The sequence below is a fragment of the Hemibagrus wyckioides genome, linkage group LG03 (assembly GCF_019097595.1).
Source record: "Hemibagrus wyckioides isolate EC202008001 linkage group LG03, SWU_Hwy_1.0, whole genome shotgun sequence".
Taxonomy (NCBI): Eukaryota; Metazoa; Chordata; class Actinopteri; order Siluriformes; family Bagridae; genus Hemibagrus; species Hemibagrus wyckioides.
In genome coordinates this window covers 32,000,809-32,013,722 of record NC_080712.1, presented here as the reverse complement: position 1 = coordinate 32,013,722, position 12,914 = coordinate 32,000,809, and the positions used below count along the sequence as shown (strand labels likewise).

The 12,914-nt window shown below is 36.1% G+C and overlaps 1 protein-coding gene across 1 annotated transcript in view; it reads right to left on the bottom strand.

Annotated features, from left to right (window-relative positions):
* The window catches only part of LOC131351235 (pro-neuregulin-3, membrane-bound isoform), a 305,849-nt gene that overhangs the window by 29,250 nt on the left and 263,685 nt on the right, over positions 1-12,914 (bottom strand). The window contains exon 3 of the mRNA XM_058386559.1: positions 11,900-11,973. Within this exon, the coding sequence (XP_058242542.1) occupies positions 11,900-11,973 (74 nt within the window). The remainder of the gene's footprint in view (positions 1-11,899; positions 11,974-12,914) is intronic.

The window sequence follows — 12,914 nt, the reverse complement described above, 5'->3', positions numbered from 1 at the left end:
TTACATGTTTATGATTAGTGTAGACAGAACGTCTCATCTCCTTTCATGGCTCTTGTGTGTGTGTGTTTTATAACTACACTCAACACTCTAGCACTTATACACAGCCTTACACAGCGGCCACACTTCACTATCAATCTACACTTTGTCAGCTCTGGTCAGATGTTAATGGAATCAAATTAAGTCATGCAGAGATGCTCTGAGGCAACATGTGAAGGTTATTTTCATGCGCAGTGGCGTCCATGCTAGCTGTCAGCTTTCAGAAATGGATGGTGGTCAAACTAAATGGCGCCCCGTGTGAGGACTGGCTGTTTGGGATTGTAGGGTTTTTTTGTCCCTGTGATGGAGAAGGACATCATGGAGGATGTCATGATGCCTCAGGGCTGGAGGAAGAGAATCCTGTAGATTGATAATTGAAGCAAAACAGCAAGAGCTAATACAGGATTGCGTGTGGTTCATTAACTTGCCAGGAACGCAGAAACCCGAGACAGAGGAAGAAGAGATTTATGGCAGGTTTGTGTCATGTGGGACAACTGCATTATGCCTCAGTTGACAGTTGTCTTTAACAGTCGCTAGCATTAGCATTTCGTGCTGTCCAGCCACACAGCTGTAGACTTCATGAGGGTTAAACTCAGCTTCTATTTCAGCGAGTCAGTCGTGACAGTACCGAATTCATCTGCATACATAAGCAGCGTTTCTACATGTACAGTCACGGCTAATCCAGAGCAACTTGTTAGCGTAATCTAAAAGCTGCTAACAAGGTGAGCTGAAATAAAACTTTTTTTTTTTTTTTTTTTGCTACAGTTAAGTTTTCTGTAAAAAAACAAAACAAAAAAACAAAACAATTATTTAACATTTATAGTAGGACTCTCTGATAGTCCAGAAAGAAGCTTTTGCTACTTTGCCCTTCCTACTTACTAAATAATATAAATCACAAATATTACTGCAAAAATGACTAATAATACTACTACTACTAGCATTAATACAACTACAACACTAGTACTACTACTAACACTACTATGACTAGTACTAATACTACTACTGACTACAACATCTAACTACTACTACTACTACAAGTACAACTAATCATAGTGTAGACAGTATTGCTATTACTGCTACTTAAAGTACGATTACCATGACTGATACTACTATGACTAGTACTACTAATATTACCACTGACTACTAATGATAATTTAATAACTACTACTACTAACACAACTACAAGTAGTACTAATACTACTATAACTAACTATTAATACTACTACTACAAGTATGAATAGTACTACTATTAACTACTACTACAAGTAGTATTATGACTAGTACTGCTACTGCCTAGTACTATTATTATTACTACTACTACTACTACTACTAATGCTGCTATAAGTAACTACTAATACTTCTGAATAACTACTATGATGGCAACAACTAGTGCTAGAACTACTAATACTACTACTACAAGTATGACTTGTACTGCTAGTACTAATTACTAATAAGCCTACTACTACCACTACTACTACTAATAATAATAATACTACTACTACTTCAGCAACTACTGCTAGTGGTACTAATACTACTACTACAAGTATGACTAGTGCTACTACTACATGCAGTACTATGACTAGTACTGCTACTGACTAGTACTATTATTATGACTACTACCACCACTAATAATAATAATAATTATAATAATACTATTACTAACTACTACTACTAATGCAACTATGACTGTTACTACTACAAATACAACTCTGACTACTAGTAGTACTACTAAGACAACTAGTGCTATTACTACTAATACTACTACTACAAGTAAGACTAGTACTACTACTGCAGCTAGTACTGTAACTAGTACTGCTGCTAACTAATATTATGACTATTATTATGACACCTAGGACTAATGACACTACTATTACTAACTACTAGTACTAATACAACTCTGACTAGTACTACTACTATGACAACTAGTGCTAGTACTACAAATACTGCTACAGACTGCTACTATTATTAGGACTACTACTAATACTACTAATACGTCTACTAGTAATAATACTGCTATTAAAAAATTTACTTCTACTACTAATAAACTTGTACTGATACTGTACATGTACTAGTTATAATAGTACAACTACTACTTCTACTACTGTTACTAATTATAACAATTTCACTAGTTTGCTTTTTAAAAACGTTCCTCTATATTCCTCAAAGTTGCTTTTTCTTTACCGAGAGTTTAATGCTTTTTTTCCCCCCTACTACACTAAAATCCTTCACATGAAAACCTGCCCTTTTTTTTTTTTAGTAGACACAGTTTTAGTAGACAGCAGACAGGAAGTCTGGAGGTTTGTTAACAAGAGAAAGAAGACAGAGCGCTGTCGTTAGACACGATGAGCTCGAACTCTGCAGCCATGAATGTCAGATTTATTTGTTTATATATCGTCTCTGAAGTTTTTGCTCATCAACTCCTAACAATACCGAAAAAGAAATCTTTCTCTCACATACACACACACACACACACACATATACACATAGGAGTCACCTCTAGTCTTATCTGATTGCTCTTTCTAGCTTTCCGCTACCTCACAGTGTTACAGTGATGATTAAAAGTGATTGACGTCCTCAGGGCAGACTTTTGAAGTTCAGCATTTTACGCTTTCAACTCCGAGATACACCGAGTGAACTTTATAAAATTTCAGAGACCTCCGACCTCCTGTTCCCAATTATACAGTTGTTGTCAATTCAAGACCCTTAACACAGGAGCAGAGGAACACATAAAGCAGAAATAAAGCTCGAGTTTGAGCTTTAAAAATAAAAAAATAAATTCAGGTGTGAGACCAAAAAAAAGAAAAAAACAAACTGATATCACAATGTGAAAGAAAAGTTATGAACCCTACAGTCCCTGAAATTAAACCTTTTACATTTTCAAATAACTGGAAAATGCCAAGAATGAGACTGTTTTGAAATTTTTATTGGAAAAATTTCTTTGAATTTTGTGTGAATGCATTCAAAATGAAAGCAAAAAGCACTAACCCCACCCCTAGGACACTCCTTAAATACTCCATATTTAATTCTCTGTATGAATCAAAATATACAGTAATTTCCTGCCGTGATTTTTTTTTAAGAATTTCAAATAGTATTTAAAAAAAAAATCATCTCTGTCCACAGTGTTACAGTGCACTGAGACTGGAGACTCCTTCCAAACAAATACAGATTAAATGTGGAACGTTCACCATACAACCTTCCCTGTGTCCACTGTTGCTATGAAAATGCTATTAAAACATATTAGAAGGAGGAATTTCAATTTACAGGCACATTTCTGACCAATCAGAGGTTTGTATCTCTAAAATATCTGTAAGTGACATTTTTTTTTTTTTTTTTTTTAAACTTCTCAACTTTGCGACACTTTTCCATGATTAAATCTGACTTCACCTGTTTGGCAGGGAATTACCATATCACGACAAAGATTTTAAAATGCCATCTGTCTGGGATCTTTTACAGACCTTCTGCTTGAAAAAAAAAAAAAATAACAAAAAATAAAAAAATAAAAAGGCCGTTCACCTGAGTAGAGAAGTCACTACTGGAAAAGTCACTCCTGATTTGTATCACTCGCCATTAATGATATTAGTCATGTCATTTTTTTGTTTTTTTAAACTGCAATTTTCTAAATTCTGTATTTATTCATCTCTGTGATGCTCGCTGACATTTAAGGCATAAATACAGTAGGCACGCTGTGTACTGGGATGGCATTTGGATGGGAGCAAGGTCAGTTCATAAAAGTGTTCTGCATTTTAAATTCTGATTTTATGGCTTCATGACAGACGTCTAGAGACATAAACGCTGTGGAGAGCTTCATGAATGAGTTGTTAGGTGAGGGAAAAGGAGGCGTATGTACTGACGGGGATTGTAGAAAATGCAGTCTTATTGTTCAGGAGTTTATATATGCTGTAATGAGCAGACAGGTGGTTTTATAAAATGTATTTGAAAGGAAGATAATAATACCAGAAACCCAGAGAATGCTACTATATATTTGTATTCTGACACTGGAGACTCCTTCCAATTTCTTAGATGTCCTCAGAGAAAAACTTCACATCAGTTTATATGGAGCATCTTTTGCATGAAAATTTGCATCGGCATATGAAGCATTTTCAACATAGAACAAACTGAACACTAAGTTGCGCATACGTCCAGGAGCCGTTCAAAACTTGTTAGCGTCAGTGGAAAGCCAAATGAAGCCAATTGAAGTGAGTTTGCGAATTTTACTTTTTTTTTCAGTCAGTGAAAGCTGTTTGGAAAGAGCCAACCCACGATACCAACGTTTCCTTTGGCATGCGTTCAAAAGCTAGGTGATTTTTGTGGGTTTTTTTGGTGACAGATTGGTGGCATGGGTGGTCTGTTCTATTTCTAGCCCAAGCTTGGTGGCACGACCTCCTGTGAGGGGCTTTGACATGGAATCCTTGACTTGGGTCAGTTCTTTGTAAGCAGCCATACAATTTACATACGGTTCATATTGGAAATATTGTTCATATTTTTGGGTGGCTGGTGACTGATTATCTGCATTTACATTATTTCTTTTGGGAAAATTTGTTCACCTTAAGAACGAATGCAATTCGTATGGTGAGGATTTACTGTATGTAGATTTGTTACAGATTACTGATGTAGGATTATGTTCAAAAGTTATTTCGATATTCACTCACACACTGAAAGTATTCCGGTTTGGCTCACAGAGAGCCTGTGTTCGATTTTTCTGGGATTTACCTGCAACTGTGACAATGTTCTGACACTGGAGACTCTTTATAAAGTTGCTAAATAAATATATTCTGAGAAGGTGAATTCGGGTCAAAATGAAAGGTTTCTTGAAGAAATATTTTGTCTAGGCTGTTTAGAAGGACTTATTATTAAATATGCAAAAAAACCATGGGGGATAGAAAATGCGGACTGATAACGCAGGTTGTGTTTTTTTTTTTAACCTAAAAATCAAGACTATTATTAAACAAAGTTTAAGTGCAGCTAGACTAAAACAAAGAGACTGAAAAAGACAAATATTTAGATAAGCATGTAATATTGAAGGTAGTGCTGGTGAATAGTCCTGGTCATGAAACTTCACTTCATTCTTTTCTCTGAGTAGAGAAAATCATAATTTAACAATAACAATGGCAGAAAAAAAGCATAATTGGCTTACAGAAAGATGTTAACCTGCTAACAGGTTAATGGACCGAGTAATAACCCAGCTCATAGGTCAGGACTTGGGTTAAGTACACAGGGTTGAAAGGTTTATCGAGATGATTAATGCGCATGTAAAATGTGGACCTTGAGAAATTCCAGTTTTTGGATCGTATTTCCAACCAAAATATAGATTACAGGATTAAATCAAACACTGATACGTTCCTGAAATATTTTATTCTTACACTCCAACACTACATTAAACATTATTCCATTTTCTTTATTAAGGATATAGTGCTTTTTATCTTTGAAGTTACATTTAAGCCGTTCTAATTTGTTGACAAATATTTATTACTGAGAAACTCTAGTGGTAGAAAAGTATTGACACTTTAGACTCCTCCCCTAAATGTCATAATAAAAGTCTCCTTCCAGAAATTCCAAAATGAACATGTCTAGCTTGCTGTCAACAATTATATTCTGTCTATTAGAAGCTTCGGCTTTTATTATCCTTCCCTAGAACCCACTCTCAGTCCCGCCCTCATGCACACAGACGAACCGAACCCTAGAGGTCTGAAGTGTCAGGTTTGGACACTCTTCCGGATGTCCTGGTGGTTCGAGTCTGACTTTTCTGCTCCAGTCACCAGCCTAAGGATTGAATCTGTATCTGAAGAATCTCCCATTCAATCAGTACAAAACAGTGACATTTGAAGAGAAGGAAACACTGATTGGATGTGATTAGACCTTCTTTGAGGCAATTGAGAGATGATTGGTGGCCATTCAAGCATAATAAATTTGCCTCTCAGTTTAGCAGTTTAACAGGTATGATATTTGACATGTATGCGCTTCGGCGTTTGTCCTCGGTAAACCTATTAAAGCAAACAGACAAACACGGTGTCCTTATCAGTGCAGAGCAATGCGAGCAAATCAGGTGAACACTTCACTCCATGTAATCACAGCGTTTGAATTCAAACTGTAGACAATGCAACCGATTACACCATTAAGATATCATTGCTGACATTAAAATGGGAGAAACTTCCAGATTGTTGAGCTTTCTTTTCCAGGACTCCAGGGAGATTAGCGAAACTGGAAAGCTTTTATCATTACAGCTGAATTTCTTTTCTTACAGTTTTATCTCGGACTCGTACAAAACAAATGAACTTCACTTTAAAAAAAGGATTTTTTTTTTTTTTTTTACCCAAGTCACTGTCATTTTAAATATAAATAAATACATTATATAATAATACATAAGTTAGATAATTTACCAACCAAAATAAAAATAAATATAAGCATGTATCTCTTAAACAACAAATGTGTTTCAAAGACAACAACCCCCCAATAAATAAATGAATGAATGAATGAATGAATAAATAAATAAATAAATAAATAAATAAATAAATAAAAAGTGCAGTCTTGTAGCAACTGCTGTTAACACATGACCCACATTAACCTGCTTTATTTTGTTAATTTGGTGAGATTTATTTCATCATATTTCATATGATCCAGGATCAAATTGAATTTGTCGTCCCCCCCATATCCGATCCAACATTTTTTTGTGCTGATCCATCAGAACAGTGACTCTGATATCTAATAAATAATTCCTGTCATAAACAGACCGGTGCAGCTGGACTGAGGAGGGTTTAACTCTAGAAAATTCCAGCTACCAGATGCTCATAAGAAGATCCTCTGGCATCACTATAAAAAAAAAGACACCAGTAATAGACACCACTTCAGAACATCCTCTTATAGGTAACTAATCAACTTTACAGTGTGATGGTGTGATAAAACAAACAACACAAAGTCCTCAAAGTCTTTTATTCTTACACTAATACCACAGCAATTGCTCTTATACTCATACACTCATATACTTCATATCTGCTACAAAATCCTAGACACTGGAGACTCCTTCCGCCTCCTTTTAGAAACCATTTTGTTTATTTATTACTGGGCGAAGATTGCAGATCATGCTAAGATTAAGCCACTTCCTGAAAATCAAGACTCCATGAAGCAATCAGTAACCGAGCAACGTGTTACTAAATAATGCATCTACACAAAGGTTTATTCAGTGATGGATACTGAGAGGAAATTTTACAGTTTTGTCAGCTGTAAGAAGAGCTACAGCTACCAACTAACCAGCTAACTAACTAACCAACTAAACCTATTACCATAAACATTTCTAAATGCAGAATAAAACAGCCTTCAGCTTTCAGGAGTCGAATGGTTTTCAAGGCCTTTAAAGAAATCCAGAATCTATGGTGATGCAAAAATTAAATAAATAAATAAATAAATAAATAAATGAATGAATGAATGAATGAATGAATGAATGAATGAATGAATGAATGAATGAATGAATAATAATTTGCATACTGGCGCCTGATAGGCTCTTATATGTTATGATGTGTTATGTTTCAACACTGCTGTATCCTAACAGCTCATTCACAGAAACGAATAATAAACACAAACAACAAAAAAATGTTATTTAACAAATAAAACTGTTGATATTTTGATATGTTTTCTGTTAAGAGATCTCCTATATAGTTGTACTAATTAATGCAGAGGAACTGCATAAAATAAGTGATTGGTTTCACAGATGTTACACATCATCTATTTTTTTTTATTAATAATAATTGCTTATAAAAATTTATCTAATAACAATGCAGGACTAATTCAGCCCTTTTTCTCACACGTTTACCTCATGTTTAGTTTCTCCAGATGTATGTAATAATAATAAAGAAGTCATTTTAGAAAGTTGTGCCTTTAAATAATTAGGTCTTAAAAAAAAAAATTGAGTTACAGTACCATTAATTATAAATCGAGGCAGAATCAGTTGGTAATCAGCTGGTAATCAATTGAAACACCAGTAATGACAATTAAAACGAAAAAAAAATGTTGTCAACAAAATTACCTTTTCACCAAGACCTTCAAAGATAAACTCGATACGTCCACCAAGTCACCTGGATATCTTTATGATGGCGACATGAACGCCTATCTGTCAGTCGCCGGCAACAGAAATGCGACCTGTTCAATGCGCCAATATCCAGGACGTGTCAGACTCCAGGTGTGCGGCTGATTGCTGTAAATCAAAAACTCAGTGACATGCGTTTGCACCCATGCCAGACGAAAGCTAAATTAAGTTACTGCGCCAGAAACGGATTTCTTGAGAAAAAAAAAAGATGATAGTTCTGGAACAACACGAGGAAGAAAAAAAATAATAATCAAGGAACAGCCACCTTCTTCTATACGGTACGTTCACCGCTTGTCAACAAGGTGAGCGTAGCCCTGACAGAAAGTGCATTAGAAATCAGGATATAATTCACATTTTGGTCATTAGGCCACGAGCTGTCACGATCCATATCTCACAGTAATTGGCCCATCTAAAACCATTACTGCAGCCTTGCATAAATATTCCATGAGTTTGAATGAGAGGAAACGTGCACAGGCTTGGCAGATGAATTACCACAATCAAAATGGATTTCCTGTGTTATTCTTTCCAAATGTAAATCGTCTTTGGTGACGGCGAATCTTTTAAACCTGCAGCCTCAATGGCGCCGAGGTTATCCCTTTAGAGCTGCATCCCAAATGCACTTACAAGACGCAATAGGTGCTCAGGCGTCTAGAGTATTAAGGTTCGTAGCATCGAAAATGGAACGGTTTTTACTGACCAGGGTGTTTCCCAGTCGATGGCTAATGATGTCAAACTCATTTTTTAAACGCTGAAAAATATCACACAGCCAGGGCTAATATAAAATACCTCTCATCCACCTGAGTGTCGGCCATCTTGAAAATACATTCTCATCCAACGACTGCTAGCCCCGCCCCTTTTTTGTATATGTGTAAAAAAAAAAAGTATTCATGCTCTTATAGGAAGTAAATCAACATCGGACTGATTAGAAAATTATCGGAAAATTTATATTTACAGTTGGGTGAATAATATATGTATATATATATATATATATATATATATATATATATATATATATATATATATATATATATATATATACCTTGATTTTTGTCTGTCTGTCTGTCTATTTCTTTCTTTCTTTCTTTCTGTGAAGGCACCATTATGGCAAAAGCAAGCTGCATTCAAAGGCTAAAGGCATCCGGTGTTTCAAAAGGATTCTGAATATTGGTCTAACATTTTAAGAAACATATGAACTGAACTGATGAGTTTTCTTCTTCCTTAAGGGATTGTTGATCCCTTAACATTCACCCTGCAGTCATTTATGTTAATGAAGGAATGTCTCCAAACTCAACACAATAAATGTTTCTTTTTCCTTAAGGGTGTCGCAGTAAAGACAGGAGGGATGAGCTCACTTAAAGAAGTGTGGTATTTAAGTCAATATCAAAATTAATTGTGTAGATTAGTAGCACTGGTTTTTAACCTCCTACAACCTGGCGTCCACATACGTGGACATCACAATTTTGGTTGTGTGCACCCTAATACTTAATTCTTTGTAACTGGAACCTGTTGTATACAAAAGAAGTGGCTTCATGTTCAAAGACCACAAACAGGTAGGGGAAATCTAAAATGCAAGCTCAGGTCTTAGGAGGTTAAAGATTTCTAGAGATCTGTCAAAAATAATTAAATAAATAAATTAAAATAATAAAAATTTGATTTTTATTTGAGGTTAGGACATTATTTACATAAACTGTTTAATTGTAAATAATAAGTAATGCTATTAAATTACTTTTCAAGAATCTTTTAGGGGAAATTAGTGTGGATCATCACTCCACCTTTTTCACTTCGTTCAGATTTAAACGTTACAGCGATGACCGACGTCTCACGTGGATCATGTGAAAAGACAAAAACAACCTTCATGTTTATTTTCCCCCCTCCATACAATTTTCTCTCTCAATTTTGTTCCCTCGCCCACCTTCGAGTTCCAGGACGCCGTTTACATCAACAACACGACTCATCGTCTCGTTGTTCTCGCGACCCGTGATCTTACATCCCCCTGAGACGAATCGCTTCCCTGCTGATGTTCCTGATGTATGCCGTGGATGATTTTAGTACTCTGACATTTTCCCGAGCACGTTTCCCACCGTGTTGCTGATAATTCCTCGGAAAAATCTCTCGTACAGTCTTGACAGCTATGATCGGATATATCAGATATAACCTGTATTGTATGAGACGGTTATATAGTAAATACAGATTAGAACAACAACTGACGGCTAATTCAACGTTTCTCTCCTCGGATAACCTTCTGTGTAGGGTCTGTAGCTAATCATTTCCTTTAACCACATCGTTCTTTAATATATTGATGTTTAAGTGAATATAGAAATTTTACCACTGTGCATTCGATTCTTGTTCACTTCAACGTTTCCATCTTTTCATACCCTCATGCAGAGAAAACAGTTCAGGATGCTTGCGAGGTTATAAAAGGTTGTCTTTATCATTATTTCCCCAAGGCTTGATGTTTGGACAAATGAGCAAGGCCCTTAACCCTCCCTGATCCAAGGGTGCTGTATCCTAGCTGCCCCTGCACTCTGAACCCAACTTCCTCAGCTGGGATATGCGAAGAAAATAATTCCACTGTGCTTTAAGGTATGTATGGCGATAATAAAGGCTTAATGCCCTTAATTCTTCTCTGTTTCTTAAACCAGAATAAAATACAATTCTAAGAATTGTATGAATTCTAATTCATTTCCCTAAGAGTCATGAATGTAAAAATAAATAAATAAATGTTTATGACATTTATTAATGTTTATGACATACATTTCTGACTCTATTGATAATATTAAAGGGGAAAAAACGAAGTAGAAGTAAGAAGGTTGTCCTTAACATTTTGAGCATCTGTTAATTTATGAAGTAGGAAATAAAATGTTGGGGTTGTGCTGTTTGAGGGAACTAATCAGTTTGAGTGTATTCTCTATCTGAAAAATGTTTTTTTTTTTATCCATTTATTGTTACTTTTAACCTTGTGGAACATTTGCGAATCTAATGCATTCGGGTCTGTTAAAGAAGCTAAAAACAGTCATATTTTGAAATATTCTCTTAAATTTTAAAGCACTTAAACTCCTCTGTCCTGAAAGTGGTCAGAAATAGATTGTAAACTTTCCTCCCAGAACAATAATCTGGTGAACCACTTCGAAATGCCGTGTTTGTTCAGTCTCCTCTGTGTTCAGAACCTCTATAAATCCAGTCCACTGAGCAAATACTTCTGGCTTTTTCAAAAATATTATCGCTTCGATGTAAAAACCCTAAAACCCAGTCTCCTCGTCCACGAGCCAGGAAAGATAACCTCCGTCTTGGCAGATATGTGGCAGAATTATGAGTCATCTGCTACGGAAAAATATTCAAACGTTAACCTTGAGTCTAGCAGAAAGACGTATCGCGGACCAGCCGCAGGGTTTTTTTTTTGTCGGCTGGGAAACTTTCTTGTCTGAGATAGGGTGGGAAATTTCATGCATTAAAAATAAATGAAAAGTGAGTGGAAGATGTGAGCTGCCCATAAACACGTATACTTGCTGCAAACACGGCATGGAATCGGCCAGATCTTTCTACATTAAGGACGACTTCTTATGAATAAATGCATTGGACTTACTTGAAAATAATGAGCTAAGCATAATAATATTGGAAATCTGACAGCTGGGATGAAAAGCTATTAAAAATAAAAGCTGTGATTCTACTGAGAAATTTCACTTCTGTTATAAAATTTAATTTAATGTATTTGTAGCATCAAAGCATTATTAAACGTAGCGGTAAAGGTTGAATGTGTGGATGTGATGAATAAAATTGGACACTCACTTGGATCAGACAGAATGGAGTCTGTTTTGGGCAGGAACTGGTCACACCGGATGCCCTGGAAGCCTTCTTTACACCTGAAGAAAACAGAAAAAGAGTAAAAAAGGATTAGCGTACAAGACATGATTTATTTATTTCTGGATTCGACTCAGGATGTGAAGACGCCACAAATGACCCATGAAAGGAAGTATTGAGTGAGAAACTGTTTTCATGTATAATGCAAATCTGGACCTTTAACAAATCTGGCAACCGATGTGATGGTATAAACGTGTCGTCTTTAACTAGATCGTAATAAAGCGTATCTAGCTTTAGCGCTAAAATGAATCATAAGCGTTAATTTAAAACACTGAATAATTTATTACTTCCACTGTGGCTGCTGAAGCGGTGTTATGTGTCAGTTAGCGTCATCCTCTGTGAAAATGTGATGCTGTAAGCAGATACGCTGATGGACTTAGCTGACGTATATCGTATGCTAAATTTTCTCCCTCATTTGCATCAGCGAGTTGTGCTTGCGAGCGCTCTCTAACACTTCAGCGTGAACATAGGTCAATCACAGAATGTCTTATATATTCACATCGTATATTCATCCTTAGTTCCTGCCTGGTCAGGGGTTGCAGAGTTTGATTTAGACCATGCCCACTTTACAGTGCTGGGTATCTGGAGTCTAGATAAAGCCTTAAATCTAGTCCAGTGTGTTAATACGCAAAGTCACATGATCTCACGTGAGCATTGGATCGTCTGAACAGAGTGTGGACGAGATTTACAGCAGATGAAGGTGAGGTGTGCGTGGGTCGGTGAAGCTGAGACGAGGGGAGTAATTAAGGAAGGATCGAGTGGAGGTGGAGGAGAACGATAAAATTAGACCGCCTTGGTCATTAGGGCTGATAGCCATTGCTCTGCGCTACACACTCTGCACTACAGATTACACACTATGCATTATTAATTACACATTACACACTGTGCACTACACACTGTGCTTTATTCATTACACATTACACACTATGCAGTATTTATTATA